The sequence below is a fragment of the Galeopterus variegatus genome, unplaced genomic scaffold (genome assembly GCF_000696425.1).
Source record: "Galeopterus variegatus unplaced genomic scaffold, G_variegatus-3.0.2 Scaffold5037, whole genome shotgun sequence".
NCBI lineage: Eukaryota > Metazoa > Chordata > Mammalia > Dermoptera > Cynocephalidae > Galeopterus > Galeopterus variegatus.
In genome coordinates, this window is record NW_007731148.1 from 91,394 (window position 1) to 109,946 (window position 18,553).

Sequence of the window (18,553 nt, forward strand, 5' to 3'; positions counted from 1 at the left end):
CGGTTCTCAGGAAGGTGAAAAAATATCTTACCCTTTTTATGTATAAAGCATAACTACTACATATACAGCACAGAAACAGATATATAGAACATCTGTGGTATTAAAATGTCATGGAGGAGAGGGAGGCCAGAATAAAGAGTTCTAAAAAGCTCTTTAGAGGCGTGATAATGAAAAAAAAAGTCTGAGAAACACTGGCCTAGAGTTTCTCATGTCCATTCAATAGTCCCTTAAAAAATATTTATTAAATGCCTACATTTAAGGAAAATTGTTAGAGGCACAGAGGATGTAATGGTGGTCTATTAGACTGTTTTCTGTCGCTTATAACAGAATACTTGAAACTGGGTAATTTATAAAGAAATGAAATTTAATTATTATGGTTTGGGAGCCTGGGAAGTTCAAGGTCCAGGGAACACATCTGGTGAGGGCCACCTTCTGGGTGGGAACTCTCTACCGGGTCCCATGGTGACTCAGGCAGTCACATAGTGAGAATGGCAAGAGCTCTTGAACATGGTCACTTGCTTTTCTTATAAATCCATGAGTGTCACTCCCATGCCAATCTAGTAAACCATTAACCCATTACTCTATGAATGGATTAATCCATTCACAAGGGCACAGTTCAAGGCCCAACCTTTCAAATATCATAATAGGATTTCCCACCTTCTTAACACTGTTATCAAGGGGATCAAAAGTTTCCAACTCATGAATTTTTGGGGGACATTCAACCCACAGCAGATGGATAAGACAAATATGGGCTCTTAAATATTAGTGAGTGAGAAGACAAAAAAACAAGCAACAAAATAGAGAAAATAATTACAAATTGTGATAAATGCATACAGGGCCTGAAACAGAAAATAATGGGGTGGGACCTCTGTGATTGCAAGGCAAAGGAAAGTCTTTCTGAGGAGGGCTCTGGCTTTAAAAACAGGGGTTTCTATTTGTATGCTCGTTCATTTATCTCTTAATTTGCACAGATCTGGGTGGAATGTAGGGGCAGTCCCTTTTGCTCATATGCAAATTTCTATTATTTTCCTGTTTAGAAGCTTCATGTCAACTTCTATAAAAGTCAAAAAGGGGCCGGCCTGTGGCTCACTCGGGAGAGTGCGGTGCTCATAACACCAAGGCCACGGGTTCGGATCCTATATAGGGATGGCCGGTTGGCTCGCTGGGTGAGCGTGGTGTTGACAACACCAAGTCAAGGGTTAAGATCCCCTTACCGGTCATCTTTTTTTTTTAAAAAAAAAAAAAAAAGAAAAGAAATAAAAGTCAAAAAGGCTTTTGCATCTGCTTTGATACCTTGACTTTGTGTAACTCATACCACAAAGTCATCAGGCATGTCTATGTTAGGATCCTCGTGTAGAACCAAAAGCTGTGTGAATTTAAGAGAATAAAGGGGTTTTCCAATTGAGAAATGAAGAAAAAGTTATTTGAATACTAGCAAATTCACAGCTTGGCGTTTTCAGAGAACACACACATAGCCTTGTAAATGTTTTTTTCTGAGAGACCTGAACTGTTAGAAGATGACCAACATCTAGAAATGCACAACTGCTAGTATTGAAGTACAAACAGCATTTAGGAAGGCAGCCACGTTCATAAGTTGAGAACCCAAGGCAGGGTGCAATGCTAATTTCTTCTACTTCTGCTTTTAATTCTTACAGGTCTCACCTGAATAGTCACCCTCCATCCTCTTTCTTGAATACAAGATAAGCCTGACTTTTGGTAAGACAGACATTCCCTGCCCTTAGCAGTGCCAGGTCCCCATGCATCTGAGGCTGCTGCTACTGCTGATCCTGGGTGAGTAGATGGGCTGGGCGGGGACAGTGACCTCAGTTCCTAAAGCTGGCCAGGAGAAAAGTTAAGGAGCTTCTATTTCTGCTTCCACTTGGGGTTCAGAGACAGATAGCAAGAAATGGGAAATGAGCAGAGCTGGGTTCCCAGGAAAACCAAAAGGCCCTGAATGCTACCATCAGAGCAAGCCAAGTATGTTGCCCTTGGTTTCTCACCCATTGCTTTTTTTTCTCTCATAGGAACCTTGAACTTTTCTTTCTGCCAGACCACAACTCTACATTCCTTTTTCTTATCCTCAAACAAAATAATTTTTCAGATAAACATTTACCTTCAAAACTGTGGCGAGTGAGAGGTCTACTGAGAACCATAACTCCCTTCCTGAGGTTTTAAGCCAAAATGTAACCAGAGACTTAAAATATAGGAGGAACAGTAGGAAGAAAGTTCACGACATGAGCATAGGATAAGCCATTTCTCCAAGTCCTTGCCTGCCTCTGCACTGCTCAGTTCAGGCTAGAGAAGAGACGGAAGGAAAGAAGTGTGATGCAGTAGCAAAGAGAGGAGCCAGGGCTGTGGCCACGAGTCATGCCATGTTTATAGCAGATTTTTTCCTTCCTTAAAAAGCTATTAAACTAACCATTTTTTAAATGAATAAATAAATAAATAATTTACAGGCTACTTTTTGTTGTTGTTTAGGGGTGATGGGTGATATAGAATGGGAGTGAAGAATTGGGAAAGAAAAGCTAAAGAAGCAGTCATGGCTGGGTTGGTTGGAAAATTTCTGAGTGTCTAATTGAAAAGATTCAGGAAACATTGCTCTGTGCTAATCTTTGAATCTTGGCTCCCTCACAGCTCCGGAAAGAGAACAATCAGGTGAGTTTCCTCTTCTCTTTGTTCCTCCCGGCCTCTAAGCCTTGGTCCCCTCGGCCAGTTCAGCCTGTCCCAGCACCTGTAAATGAGGGCTGCAGAGTTGTGCCAACGTCAGTGGCCTTGCCGCTCTGGCGTCCAACCTGTCACTATGCTGGGGGAATAGACCCTCTTCTGACTTCTCCAGTCTCCAGCTCTTTCCCCATTACGGAGATGCCTCGGTGTAGATAGGAAGGAAGCATTCACAGAGGGAAGGGCAGAGGCAGCAGGCTGACACCGAGAGACAATCAGATCTGACCTCCTCTATTCCCTAAGACCTCTCCCTGTGTATGTCCAAGCTAGTGCCGCTATGAAAGGACATAGAAATAGCACCCATTCACAGAGGAAAATGCTACAGTAAAATCCTTATACATCTTCAAAAGGAGCTCATGTCACTGGGCCTCGGTGTCTGGGTCCATCAGCCTGTTGCAAATCTATGCACAAGTCTCGCTTCTCAAGCAGCGCATCCTCCTTTGTTCAGATAGTTTATATCCCTCAATTATTGATTGTGTTCAACTTAGAAAGTGGAGAAAAGTTGCCTTCCCCATAGAATCTCAAACTAAGCAAAGCTTAAAAGTAATGAAAGTGAAAAATATCTTGTTTGTTCAATGTTAACAACCAAGTATGAAGTGGTATTCTAGAGTCTAGAAAATGTTTCCGCAGTATGTACATCCCAGGTTCACTTTTTCCCTGACAGGAATGCATAGAACACTTCAGAATCAGCCCACCCTCTGAGGCCTTCACAGTGTTTGTGCAACTACAAATGACATCTCCCAAGCTTTTCTCAGCCCATACCAGGGACCTGAGAACTGTCCCCTAGGACACCCACTTGCCCACCTCTAGGCTAGGCAGAGGAAGAGGAAGAACAGATTCTGTCCAGTCATTTCCCCAGGTTGTTTCTGCTCCATTTCCAACACTGGTTCTGACTGGGAATTAGCCCATGGAAGCTCCTAGCTGCAGGCTGGGCCTCCTCTGTTCTGTACCCTCTCATTCAACTGCACCTGTCTCCATGTTTCCACTTCCTTTTCAGGAGTGCCTCCAAAAGCTGTACTTTTCTTCAGTCCTCCATGGTCCCCGACCTTTGAAGGAGAGAGCGTGACTCTCACATGCAGGGAATCCCATTTTCCAGCCAGGGAAGATGTATATTGGTATTATAATGGAAACTCATTTAAAAAATCCAAAGTGATTCAAATTCGAAAGTCTGGACATTACCAATGCAAGACCCAAAGATCTTCCCTCAGTGACGCTGTGCATGTGGAATTTTCATCTGGTGAGGAGGGAGAGGGGAGTCTCTGAAGTCAAGCCACCAGACAGTGTCTGAGGGTGGGGTTAATGCAGGGATCCCAGGCAGAGTTGCAAACAGGCTCGGGGATGTTCAATGTGCTGACCACAGGATGAAGATAAGGAGACAGGGCAGTAGCACTAGTCATCTCCTCTATTCGGAGAAATGTTGGCAACCCAGAGGCCACCAGGAAGAAACAGACCCAGGTCTGAAGAAAGGTATGGGATAAAGTTCTTCTTTGCTTAAGGACACGTGTGCACATTTCTCCAGGACATCTTCTGGGAATTAGTTCACTCTCCCAGGGCAAGGGAGAATGGGGTGTTAAGGCCATGTGGAAATGTTGCTAGGGGACATTGGGAGGCATGTGTGGGCTGTAGCTCTTGCCTGATAGGCAGAGATGAGAATGAAGAAAGAAGCAGCAGGGGCTACATTGAGTGTGTTCCTCCACTCTTTGCAGACTGGCTGATCCTCCAGGCTCCACACCCTGTCTTTGAAGGAGACAATGTAGTTTTGAAATGCCAAGGCAAAGATGAAAATAAAATTAGTGAAAGGAATTACTACAAGAATGGAGAACGACTTGATATTTCTAAGAACTCAAACTCCATCTTACTAACTTCAGTCTCCAGGGACGATAGTGTATATCAATGCAGTGCTTCAGGGAAATATCTTTTGAGACAATGGAAAAAAACTTCAAAACATCTAAGGATCCAAGTTCAAGGTAATGTTTATACTCCTGCGGGTAATAGGGCTTGGCAGGAAACAGAATGGGTGGGATTGAGGGAAGGTGTTCATCCGTGAGGACTTTATGAAAAGTCTCCTCCTACAGCCCAGCCATAGCAGGGAGATGTTTCCATCTGCATCGTTCTCTATCTAGTGATGGCTGGTGCTAAGAACTCAGGTGCATTTCTCTGGGAGTCCTGAGCTTTGCTGCCCTGCAATTGTGTTTTTTCTTCTTTCTAGAGCTCTTTCCAAGTCCTGTGCTGACAGCTAGCCCCTCCTTGCCCACGGAGGGGAGCCCCATGACTCTGACCTGTGAGACCCAGCTCTCTCCACAGAGGCCAGATGTCCAGCTCCAGTTCCGCTTCTTCAGAGATGTCCATGTCCTGGGGTCAGGCTGGAGCAGCTCTGCAGAGCTCCAGATCCCAGCCACGTGGAGTGAAGACTCAGGGTCCTACTGGTGCGAAGCAGAGACAATGACTCCCAGCATTGTAAAGAGGAGCCAAAGATTCCAGATACACGTGCAGAGTGAGTGTCTAAGGGGCTGCTCTTCCAGAGTGAGAGCTGAGGAGAGGAGAGCAGAACAGTGCCATCTCTTGCCCCCTGCAATGGTAGACTTAATAGAGAGGAGCACCCAGCTATCCTGGTATCCTTCCTTCTGTAGGCTCAGCATTGGCCTAAATTTCCTAGAACATTCTCTTCCATATAGGTAAGGTAATAGTAGCTATTGATCGGTTACTAGGTGCCCAACCCTATGGAACTCAAAAGATGGCAGAGATATACAGGATATATTCTCTCATGAATCAATAGACAACTAGAAACACAGCTGACCGCATGCAGTTTCGAGAAGTCCTTATGATGCTTCCATTTGTTGACCAAAACTCACACCGAAATAATCAGAAAAGAGAAAAATGAATATGATATGCAATAGTCAGAGAAGAATGTGGGGACATGGAGGTGGGACTGAAAGAGTCTTGAAGGATACGAGAGAGGTTTGGATTCTGAGTAAAGTCACATCAGGATAGAAGTAACATCTCCAGTCTTTTCTATTATTCTATAGTCTATTGGTGCATCAAGGATTCCTTACAGATAAATGTCCATAAAATGTGACTGCAGGCAACATTAGGTTTAGGAAGATCTGGACCCTGTAACCACATTCCCCAGGGATGGGAATCTTTGTGAGAGTGGGGAGGGATATTGCTCTCTTTATAATAATATGCAGAATCAATTTCTTATTTCCTACTTTGGACCCCTGCCTATTGTATCTGCTGCTATTTGCCTATTGATGGCAGCACCAGTCTTCTCCTTGACCTTGAGGTCCCTGCCATTGGGACCATCACATGTCATCCTGTGTCCTCCCAGGAGTCCCTGTATCTGATGTGAATCTAGAGATCCAGCCTCCTGGGGGGCAGCTGGTTGAAGGAGAAAACCTGATCCTGATCTGCTCAGTAGCCAAGGGCACAGGTACTATCACATTCTCCTGGCACAGAGAGGGAATAGTACGAAGTGTGGGCAGGAAGACCCAGAGCTCCCTGATGGCAGAGCTGCAGATTCCCAACATGAAGGAGCACAATGCAGGGCGATACTACTGTGCAGCTGACAACACTTACGGCCCCATCATCAGCAAGCGGATTACAGTCACTGTGAGAAGTAAGTTTCTGATTCCTTTTACTCAGCCTTAGTTTGCAAGCCAGGGTTTAAGTTCTCTGTCAACTGCAAGGATCTTCTGAAGGGGGCTCAGGAACAGAAATGTGAAGATTTAAAAGGTACTCAAGGAATGGCAAAGATGGAAAAATAACTTGAAGACACCCTACTCCTTGTGGAGAGGACTGAGTAGCGATGAAAACAAAAGTACTCAGGATTACTTCTCACAGTTTTGGGACAATGCTTCTGATTATTAGATAAGGAAAGTGTGGCCAGTGGGAAACAGAAACAATCAAGGGATGTGTCTATTTCTAGGCTCCTTGAGCGGGGCTATGAATCTGTCACAGCATTGGAGTCCCTTTCTGACAGCCCTTTTGTCTCCCTCAGTTCCAGTGTCTCGCCCTGTCCTCACCCTCAGGATGCCCAGGACCCAGGCTGTGGTGGGGGACATGGTGGAGTTTCATTGTGAGGCCCTGAGAGGCTCCCCCCCAATCCTGTACGAGTTTTATCATGAGAATGTCAACCTGGAGAGGAGTTCAGCCCCTTCTGGAGGAGGAGTGTCCTTCAAGCTCTCCCTGACCACAGAATACTCTGGAAACTACTCCTGTGAGGCTGACAATGGCCTGGGAGTGCAGCACAGTCACAGAGTGAGTCTCAAAGTCACAGGTAAGCAGGATATGGCCACAGCAGTTAACAGCCAACAACAGGCTATGTCTTCTCACGAACACAGCTCCACTGGGGTATTTGCTGGCATGATATCCCAGCAGATACCCCACTTTTTCTGCCTCCACCTAGGAGTTCTGGGATTCTTTCTTGTGATTACACACTCAGTAACAGACCATTCCTTTATTTCTTCTGTCATTGTCATCAATAGCCATATAAACCACACAGTTTTTTTTCTAGTAGAGGCACAGAGACTTTCCAAAATACCAGATATATGGTGATAGTTCAACAATTACTGACTGTATTAGTCAGAGTTCTCCAGAGAAAGAAAATCAATAGGATATGTTATAAATATAAGAGAAGGGCTGTACTAGAAGAATTAGCTCACATGATTGTGAAGAGAAGCCTCACAATAGGCCGTCTGCAAACTGGATGCCTGTATGTGGCTCAGTCCAAGTCCAAAGGCCTCAAAACCAGGGAAGACAATGGTGTCCTTGGTGTAAGTCCCAGAACACAAAAGTCAAAGAGTCTCAAGCTGTGACATCCAGACATGAGAGAAGAGCATATCCTAGATCCAGCAGATAGAGGGAGCAATTCGCCTTTTTTTTTTTTTTTTTTTTCCTTTTTTTGTTTATTCTGGGCCCCCATTGGATTGGATGGTTCTGGCCCATATTGAGGGCAGATCTTTCCCACCTAGTCCACTCAGGTTCTCATGCCAATCTCTCCTGGAAACACCCTCACAGACACACCTAAAAAAGATAGCTTTACCACGTTTCTCGGCATTCCTTTATCTAATCAAGTTGACATCTAAAATTAACCTTCACACTGACAAAGGAACATGGTTTAAAAATTCTATTTCTGAATTCCTTTGTCCAGGAAAAAATGACCATGCCATTTCTTGGCATTGTTTTCTGCCCCTACCCTGATCCAATCTAAATCCCTACTTGGTTCCCTGGACTGTTAAGCAAAGTGTCTCTTCTTGTGGATAACCCCATCCATCAGAGCAGCAGGGCTCTCTCGTGGCCTCCAGATTCCAGTGATCTATCTGGCCTTTTCACTTTCTCCAAATGCCTTCTGACTCTTTGAGGTCAGAGGTCTGATTTAATCTGATGTCCTCAGTATCTCCTAACAAAATTTTTCTTCACCAGGGGCACCAAGTCATCTTGTATTTCTCACTTCCAGCCCATATTGGCAATGAGCCATGAACCCAGCAACTTAGGAGAGATCCTCCCCACCCCCTGGCCCAAACCATCATTATTTCAAAGTGCCCAGAATTTGGAGGGTGGAATAGGGCACCGGGACATAGGAGAAGATAGCAGGATAAAAGATATAGTGATTCCCAGTGACTCAAACCTTTACATTCTCTGGATTTTGCCATAGATTCTTGTTCTCCAAAGATTCCAAACTGTTAGAACACTTAATGACATTTTGATTAATAATGACCCTTCCTATGGGTCAAACGTGGGTTATGACTTAGGGAGGTATTAGAACCTGGGAGTGCCAGAGAATATGCTGAAACTGGGATTCCAGTCTCAAGCAAGAAAATATTTTTTATACGACCTTGAATGAGCCTCTTTTCTAGTCTTGTCCTCAGTATCCTCACCTATAAAATAATTGAGTCTCATAAGTCATGGAAGTACAAAAATTTTTTATCCCACATTACTTTCAGTCAAAAGTATTGAATATGCACCCCGAATATTTATTTACTAATTATATGTATGAGTGTACTAACTTAATGTGCATATTGCAAAACAGATAAATATTAATTAAATAAGGATGAAATAAGCATTTTGAAAACTTTGACTTAGAATCTTGGACTAAAATTATAATTGAATATACTTCATTTACTTTGAAAATCTTAGTTTACTTCTTGTGGTACAGTTATCTGAGGTCTGTTTCTCAGGTTGGATTATTCCAGCTGGTATCAGTGGATGTTGTTGCTTAAAAGCAATCTTACCAATATATGTAGATCCAAGTGGAAGCCGAGCATCACTGTGGCTCTTTCAAATCCTTGGTACTCATTTTTCAATCCCATACACTGTGTAAAGACTTTCATTGAAATTTGGCTAGTAAGTTTACATTTTCCTTGATGTCAATCAGCCATTCTTTTAAAGTAAGTGGGAAGTGCTGCATGTTTGAATTTATAACAAATGGGTTCAAATGGATTTGGAAGAATGATAAACTTGTTGCAACATTCTGTTTCCATGGCTTTTTTAAGGGTGCAGATAGGAATTTTTAAAGTTTACTTATTTACATTTCCTGGTAATAAGACTACACAGAAATGTAAATATTTTCAACAATATTTTATGAAATATTATCTCCATGGCATGAATTTAGAAAAGTATTAACAACATGAGTACCGTTAAAAGGTCACATGTGACATGTGGCCTGAGCAGGAGCACCAACATGAATATTAGTAAACCTAAATGTGTTTCTTACTTTCAAGCTGGAAACTAAATGTTCTTAATATATTCTTATATTTTCTTTTCACACCCCAATGAGACATCTTGCACCCCACGTTGGAGACCACTGAACTTGATGATAACCATGGTCTTGGTCTCTTTCAGCCCTAGAATTCTCCAATTTTAGCGGAATGTGCATATGATGCCAGAAGTTCAGTGACCCCTGGAGGAAGGCATGCAATGGAAAAAACTGGGAAACTGCTCCCAGAATAAGAAGCCCAGAGATGTGGGTGGAAAGGCACACCAAGATGCACAAAGCACCATATAAAGCCCTCAGACCCTCTGCATCCCGCCCAGGTCACTTTACATTGCAGAGGACACACAGAAGGGCCAAACAAACCATCTGTTTCAATTTAGCAGGAATTTACATTTCCGGTACTAGGATTTGGCATCTCTACCATGAGGAGATAGCAGGTGCTATCTTTCTTGCTGCCAGCAGATGGCTCATTTTCAAGTCTAATCATTGCTGTTCAGGGTAAGGTCCCCACATTCACACTCACTCCCCTTTACCAATCTCTGAAGAAAATCAGGCTGAAGATCTTACCCACCTTCTCTTGCCAATGACGCACACAGCTTATACCTAAAGCACTGCACACAGATTGGTTCATCCAGGTTTACTCACAACGTAGCAGAAACAGCAATCTGACAGTTCACATTCCACACTAATGGTTTTCTATTCTTCTCGGTGTCCTATTTCTATACACGTGAATTAAAATGGAAATCATTGTTGCTAGTGCTGTATCTGGACATTTTTGTGCCAATTTGTATCAATTCAGTCATCTATTCAATCAATAATTGGTGAATTATTAAGCACTTTTACATGGCAGGCTAAATTCCAGCAGCTGGAAATATAGGAATGAACAGATAAGTCTCCCTTCTTATGGAACTTATGTTCTATTGAGGGAATCAGATACACAACAGTGCTAGATAGATGAATGGGTAGATAGGTAGATGGTAGGTAGTGCTAAATGCTCTGTAGAAAAATAAAGCAAGGTAATTGGGTGGAGAGTAATGAGGTCCTACTTTAGACAGGTGTGAAAGTCTTGGTCTTAGAGCTAAGATTCAGGAATGATCAGAAAAAAACCTTGATCTTAGTTATTATTTCTGTTGATAATAACACCTGTCATTTATTGAACACTTTACACACATTATTCTTACTAAATAGCTTGAGACATAATCTATTATTAGCTCCATTTTACAGAGTAATAAACTGAAACTTAGAGAAATTAAAAATCAATATTACAGAGGCAGAGAAAGAATTAAAGCCCAGGCTTTTCTGAATCCAGGTCCATGCGACTACTACTAAACTATGCTATGTGTTCCTTTATTAAGTTCTCTTAAATACATACTTAAGCAAAACTGCCAAAGAACTATTTTTCCTCCCTCAGTTCCAGTGTCTCGCCCTGTCCTCACCCTCAGGGCCCCAGGGGTCCAGGCTGTAGTTGGCAACATGGTGGAGCTTCACTGTGAAGCCCTGAGAGGCTCTCCTCCGATCCTGTATTGGTTTTATCATGAGAATGTCACCCTGGGGAACAGCTCAGCCCCCTCTGGAGGAGGAGCATACTTCAACCTCTCTCTGACTGCAAAACATTCTGGAAATTTCTCCTGTGAAGCCGCCAATGGCCTGGGGGCCCAGCGCAGTGAGGCAGTGACACTCAAAGTCACAGGTGGGTTAATGGTACCTGGACTAAAGGTTACAGTTATGGTCAATAAAATATTTTTCCAATACATTGTACATATTCTACCAGTGTCAAGGAGTTTTTGAACATTCACACCAAGGCCTAGAGCTTCTGGAGATTGATATTGATTTCATGGAAGAGAGGGAAAGGAAATAAAATTTAATCTTATATTCTGCCAACCACCCTTTAGAGGCCACTGTTTTGAATAATTACAAATTATACTGGAGGTAATTCAAATGGAGAAAGAAGAATTTGGCAAATACCTGCCCTGATAGATCTCTAGCTCCTACCCTGCATGGCTTTTGTCTAGATCCAAAAATCTTTGCTACTGAAACTCAAGTATAGATCTCCCCACTCAGGGACTTCCAGGATCAGAACTGGCCTTACCACTGCTGGAGTCATCGGGGGGCTGCTCAGCATCCTTGGTCTCGCCACTACTGCCGCTCTGCTGGGTCACCTCAGGACCCAGAGGAGATTGGGTGGGTGTCTATGTCTTACCTTTTGATGTTGTGATGTTTTCCATTGCTATAAAAATTCGGAGTTGTATAATGCATCCTATAAGTGCCAGTTATTCCCTTCCAAGTACTAGACACTCAGTTCTACAGTACTGCTCACTGTCATTCTGTATGTGATAGTAACAGAAAAGATAGGATAAACTTCTCAATGAAGTTCTTACCTCATGTATTTAATTTGAGATTTAAGTGAGATAGCAGAGTTTTGCTTCCAATTAAAAATTAAGAAGTTGAGTATTTACTGTTTCATCTCTATCCCAAAGCTTACTGAAAACAAAAAGGACAAAAAAAGTAGAGAAACCCCTTCATTTCTAACAAAGAATGAATAATCATCATAGTACAAACCATAAACTCTGAGATATATTTGGATACCAGCCAAATATAGTGAAACTTGGATACAATTAATAGAGAATGCTGAGAATGAGATTAAAAATTCAATTTCTGATTGTTGATAGTATGTAAAATACAAATGGTTTTTGTACGTTAATTACATATCCTGAAACCTTGATAAACTCACTTATTAGTTCTAGTATCTGTTTTATAGATTTTTTCAGATTTTCTGCATGGATGATCATGTTGCCTGCTAATAAAGACAGTTTTACTCCTTCCTTCCCAGTCTTTTTTTTTCCAAATTCACATAGCTATTAAGAGTCAGAGTTAGACCTTAATTAGGGTCTTCCTAACCCTTGAGTTCATGCTCTCTCCAGTATACCTTGATGACTTGTGAAAGGCTAATTACACCTCCAACTTTCAAATTACTTTTCCTTTTTCTCTCTCATTGTCTGCCTGTGATTTAATTTATTAATCTGTAACATACTAGAAGAAGACATTAGAATCTCAGTGCTGAAGTTAATGTTTAAAAAACAGATTGCTCAGTTAGTACAACACCAGGGAAGAAAAGAATATTGTCTGTCATTTTATGTGATCCATGTAAACAGAAGCCCAGGTGGTTCTCTCTGCCAGATCCGGAGGACATGTTTTATTTATTTACTTTTTTTTCAGAATTTTTTTGAAAATGCTGTTTTAAGTAACAAATTCATTATGATAGTTCACCAACCAGCAAGTGGATCTCTGTCTTTCTCTTCTCAAAATCTTGCCTACTGTACCCCTCATAGCAGATTCTCCTTTCTCATCACTAAGTAGACTTCTCAGGGAGGAGCTCAGACCTTCCAAATTTTTCTAAAAGTGAAGATTTCTGCTCCTTGCCTGAGTTCACCCTAAAAGTTATCAAAAAGAAAGATAAATTTATTGACTCTACATTTGAACTGCTTGGGTTGAAATTCCAGTAATATAACTTGCCAACAACCTGATATTAGGCAAGTAAATTAAACTGTCAAAACTCCAGGATTTTTTTTTCTTTTTTCTTTATAATAATATCTACCTTTTAGGAGCTAAGAGACAATCTAAATAAACTTCTTAGCATAGTGCCTGGCCTATATGTCCTCAGGAATTATTAGCTGGTGTTATAAATAGCCAGCTCTCTGGGTCTCAGTTTTTTTCTTTTATAGATGAGGAGATAAACTCATATCCAGATGCATCCTGGGACTGAGGTAACCCTCCCACAGGGAAGATACTGGTTGTTGATTGAGGTGGATTGCCATTGCTCTGAGGAGAGAGATATAGGCCCAGATCAGGACTACACACCTCCAGCTTAACTCAGGAGGCCTGGTCCCCAAGGACACGGCTTGCGGGCGTCGTTCAGTTATTTTTCATGGGAGTCAGTGCTGGTTTGTTTACTTTGTGTTCTCTGAGCCCAATAAGACAGATATAAAGACAGATGAAAAAGGCAGCTGACAGGGATGGGAACCTGGGAGGCAGCTTGTTAGAGGGGTAGGCCAGAAGGACTTCAATATATCAGTGATGATGGAAACCTTCTATATTTTTAAGGCTGATAGAGTAGACTTCAAGATTAAACTTGCTTTTTGTAAAATTGTCAACTTGTCTTTTTTTATTTTTTTTAAACTGGTAAGGAGATCGCAACCCTTGGCTTGGTGTCATCTGCACCAGACTCAGCCAGCGAGCGCACCAGCCATCCCTATATAGGATCTGAACCCACGGCCTCGGCGCTAGCAGCGCCGATCTCTCCCAAGTGAGCCACGAGGCTGGCCCAACTTGTCATTTTTTTAGTTCTCAAAGTACATACTTTGTTTAACAAATCTGTATTTGACTATTTTCAACTGCTAGTCATGGAACTGGGAATACAAAAAAATTAAGACAAGATCTTCAACCTCAAGTACCAGATCCTTTCAGAAAGGATAGAGTGAGAGACAAACATGAAAATAGATAGTTATGATACAATGTAGTTGTTTTAGTATTAAATGGTTATATGTGCATGGAGGCAGGTCACTTAATTCAGCCTTTTGGCATCAGAGAAAGCTCTGGAGGAGGAAAGATAAGTTGGAATTATGGAAAAGATGGAAAGATGAGGTATGGAGAAACCATATTTACCCCCAATGACATTCAGTTCAGTGCTGCTGAAATGGATTTGTAGGGATCACAATGAGAGAAAGAGAGGATTGAGCTTACTGTGATAGTCCCATTGATTCATACTTGTGTGCGGATTCTGTGTCAATTTTAAGCCCTGCTGGCCTCTCTAGGCCTCAGGCTCCTTGTTTTCTAAGTCATAGGGCTGCAGTCAGAATAGAAGAAGGGGTGTGGAGGAAGAACTTAGTCCCGAGTTACATATTAACATGTCTCACTTCTGCTGCTCATTCATAGCTACTTGGAGTTGCTATTCGCGTGGCTGTTACTGATTGAAATGATTCAGAATAAGTACAATTCGGGGCAATTGTCTTCCAAGACCCCACCTTCCTCACCTATAATGTGACATGGGGGAGGTGGAGCTGGATGTTCCCTAAGATTGCCAATACTGAGATCTACAATCAATCTGACACTAGGACAGAGCACTCTAACGTAGAGCACATTATCCACACAGCTCACTTACCATCAATGTGCCTTTGTTTTGCAGGAGAACTTTCTGCCACTGGAACATCTAGGTGAGGTCTCCACTTGTGCGGCCAACATTGTCATGATTTATTTATACCTACAAGACAGGAACATGGAATTATGTACATTTTAAGAAGATTTTAATGGACTTTATATTAACATTTTAACCTTCTTATGAAATCCAAAAATGTGATCAGAAGGCCACTTTTTTTTTTTTTCAGTCATATTTGTGAATAATACTCACTTAACGTCTACTTCGTCACAGGATGCATTTAGTTTGTGATCCATGTTAATTTATCTGCTTCCTTAAAAGTGCTCCAGGAGAGAACTGACCACTAATGACATCATCTTTTATAGGCTCCAATTAATTAATTCCCTCATTCCTCATTCCTCCACTCATACATCCATTTTAGGAAACGATTATTGAATGCTAACAAAATTCAATTCACAACACTAACTGCAGAAGAAAATTAACTTAAAAAAACAAAAAACAAAAAAACCACAATGCTTTTCTTGAAGAGCCCTCATAATATCTTACAGGAAAAGTAGATTATTACAATATGAGGTAGGAAATTAAAAGAGGCCTTTTTTTTTTTTCCTTTTTGTCTTTTTTTGGGACCGGCAACGGATCACAACCCTCAGTGTCGCGCCCGTACCGGACCGGGACCGGCAGTGGAATTGCAACCCTCGGTGTTGCTCCCGCACCTCGCTCAGCCAGTGAGCGGGAACCGGTCTGTATGTGGGATCCGAACCCTCGGCGGGAGCGCCGCCGTGCTCCCAAGCAGCACACTGTAGCAGTGCGCCACCGGGCCGGCAAAAGAGGCCTTTTAGAAAAGACAGAGATTATGTATTGTGAGAGTGTAGAAGTCTTTTTATATAAATGTTTAAGCTGTTATGTCTTTAAAAATAATTTTTAAAATTAGCCAAATATTACCATATGAAAGAGGCCTTGAGACTGTGAGGCTTTTGCTCTCTGTCCTGGCCTGGCCTGGCCTGCCCTGCATCTTGTGCCACACTCCTTTTGGTATTTTCTTGAAAAAGCCACGCGGAAGCAGCCACAATATTTTTACATGAATCATGCTGAGCTCTGTGCCTTTTTGGATGTTGATTTCTCTGAGATTTTGAGTAGTCCACAAGTACTTTTTATCCATTGTCTCTTTCCTCTCTGTCACATTACAGTCCCAAAGAGTGTCCCGAGCCTTCCTCGTCCAGGCCTTTCAGCACAGACCCCCCAAATCCCCTCTACTCTGAGCCACCAACCCAGATGGCACTGCAACCAGTGTACAGCAATGGTGAGGACTTTCTTTATTGATGGGGGGCTCCAGATTTGAACCTGGGAGGGTGGAGGAGCAACAGCCCATGGCCTCGTCATATCCAATTTAAAAATGACATTCCTAACATTATATTGGGGACAGTAGGTGGCTATAAACTTGATGGCTGGGAAGGAGAGTCTAGAATTTGGGCTCTTGACTATAGCCAACTATGATATTGTATCTTTTTTCACAGTAAATCCTGGAGATAGCAACCTGGTTTATTCCCAGATATGGAGCTTCCAGCATACAAAAGAAAATTCAGGTGAGATACCTTTCAGACAAGTAGAGGTGAGGTGGCAATCTATCATGATGAGCTTGCCCCTAGCACATTCCAAGAGGGATCTCAGGATGGAAAAGAGATGCTACCCTTGGGAAAAGAGATGCTGTCTTTGGGGAAACCCTTTATATCAGGGTTTCTCAGCTTCAGCACTTATTGACATTTGGACCTGGATAGTTCTCTGTTTGCAGGAGCTGTTCTGTACGTTTTAGAATGCTTAGCAGCACTCCTGGTTTCTTTGTACTAGATGCCTGTAGCACCTCCCCAAAATGTGACAACCAGCAAGGGGTAATCAGATCCAGTAAGAGGTCTTTGATCAAAGAGTCATCTTAGGGCCGGCCCGTGGCTCACTCGGTAGAGTGCGATGCTGATAACACCAAGGCCGCGGGTTCGGATCCCATATAGGGATGGCCGGTTTGCTCACTGGCTGAGCGTGGTGCTGACAACACCAAGCCAAGGGTTGAGATCCCCTTACCGGTCATCTTTTAAAAAAAAAAAAAAAAGAGTCATCTTAAACACAAGTCCAACATGGAAGGCTTTACCCGTTTCTCCTGTATTGTCAATCATATAATCTATCAACTCCCTCTTACCTGTCCACACTGCCACTATTACGCCATAAACTCTCTGAGGACAGACTCTGCGACTTTTTAACTAGTGTATCCATAGCATCTAGCTCATGCTTGCAAAACTGGAGGTCCTCTGAAATATTTTTGAATGAATTAATGAATTATTTTTTTGAATGAATTAATAAACACTAAATTAAGCCTCTCAAAATCTAATGTGTAGACAATTGTAATTCTCTTAACTGGTCTTTTTATTTCTAATCTTGTTCTCTTCCATTCTTCCAACAGTCTGTTTCCAGCATGATCCTTCTGAGATGCACCATTGATCATATCAGTGCCTAGATTAACTATCATCAGTGACTCTCCATTTCAAAGCATGACCCTTTCCTCTCTGCACTTTGACACCTCCTCCATCTTTGCCTTATGTCCTTATTCTACCAGTACTGAACTCTTGGCATTTTCATGCTTTGGCACTAATGCTTCTTATTTGTCTTGAGATGTCCTTGCTCCTCATTTACCTGGTGACCCCTGCTCACATTTGAGGACACAGCTCAGGTATCACTGTGAAACTTACAGTGATTCTCTCCTCTCCTCCCCAAATCCTAACCTCAGAGGAACTGATTACTCTTTGTGGCAACAGCATTGTTCAATATGTGTTTCCTCCTTGGTGCCCATAAATATTGCATTTGTTCCTATGTCTATTTCTCCCCTTCAAAATTGTAGGCTCCTTGATCATATGGACTGAGTTTCTGCCATTTCTGTCTCTTTATAACTTACCTAATGCCTACTAGAAGGTCATTGTTCAATAAATGCTTCTGGGCTGAATATGAATAAATAAATTTAAAAGATACAAAGAATCCTTTGGAAGGATAAAAGAAATGCACACACTGAATTTTCCTAATGCTCCACTGCAAATCTTTGGCTTATTGAGAAACTGCTGTGTGGTCTCAGAATGCCAACACCTTCTCTGGCCTCTTCCAAATTTCTTGTGTAAAGTGAAGTAAATCATATTTTCCTCCTTATCCCAGATGATCAATACAGTCATAGAGACCCATGACGGGTGAGGGGAGGTTCTCTGCTAGGGTTGTAACAAGCAGAGGAGCAAGAAGGAAATCATCATGAAAGTCGTTCTAGGCATTCGGTAGGCAGAGGAAAGGCTTTAATAGTGTGTGTATATGTTGAGGGGAGGAGGACTTTTTCTGTGAGGGCTTAGAAGAATTCAGCAGAGGAAACAGTCAGGAGACAAGTAGCAGAGGTAAGATTGGCTTGAAATGCATTGCAGGTAGATTGTAAATTGGAATATATTGCCCGCAGTTTAATACTTTTCTCCCATCCAACAGCAAATTCACCAAGGGTACATCGGGAGGATGAGGTGAGTCACATTTCCTGGCTTTCTTTTCTCTCTGCTCTTCCTCACTTGTGTTTAGGTACTTACTGTTTGTGGTTTTTTCACCAGGAACCAGCAGTCTTTTATTCAGAGTTGAAGAAGGTGCAGCCAGGTGACTCTGCAGGGCAGACCAGCAGTAGCGGCAGTGTCCACGAAGATGACACAGAAAACTACGAGAATGTCCCATGTGCATCATCTGTCTCAGCCCACTAGCCAATTAAATAATTACACAAGAAATTGTTATAATTTGTGCTTTAAATAGTTCTACACATTTTAATAACTAAAGTGAAAAATGCAATTTTTAATTTTCACCAGATATTTATTATCTACAGTGTTCTTAACTTTTTTCCAATGATGCACGTTATCTCTGGTTTCATTTCCTTTCAGCTAAAGAACTTCTTGTGGAGGTTTTTGTAGTAT

General features: G+C 42.0%; 1 protein-coding gene across 1 annotated transcript; it reads left to right on the top strand.

The window, feature by feature from the left end:
• Window positions 1–1,757: 1,757 nt before the first annotated feature.
• On the top strand, window positions 1,758–18,346 carry FCRL3 (Fc receptor-like 3). Its single transcript, XM_008588792.1, has 12 exons — window positions 1,758–1,791; window positions 3,719–3,958; window positions 4,428–4,688; window positions 4,931–5,215; window positions 6,050–6,337; window positions 6,719–6,997; window positions 10,845–11,123; window positions 11,495–11,618; window positions 15,731–15,885; window positions 16,100–16,168; window positions 18,087–18,118; window positions 18,203–18,346. The coding sequence occupies exons 1-12, from the start codon at window positions 1,758–1,760 to the stop codon at window positions 18,344–18,346; spliced, it is 2,190 nt and encodes a 729-aa protein (XP_008587014.1).
• The last annotated feature ends 207 nt before the right edge of the window (window positions 18,347–18,553 follow it).

Excerpts from the sequence above, each read along its gene's own strand:
- FCRL3 (XM_008588792.1), top strand. The coding sequence starts at position 1,758 with ATGCATCTGAGGCTGCTGCTACTGCTGATCCTGG. Across the intron at positions 5,216-6,049 it reads ATTCCAGATACACGTGCAGA|GAGTCCCTGTATCTGATGTG; the intron begins GTGAGTGTCTAA and ends GTGTCCTCCCAG. Across the intron at positions 11,124-11,494 it reads AGTGACACTCAAAGTCACAG|GGACTTCCAGGATCAGAACT; the intron begins GTGGGTTAATGG and ends CTCCCCACTCAG.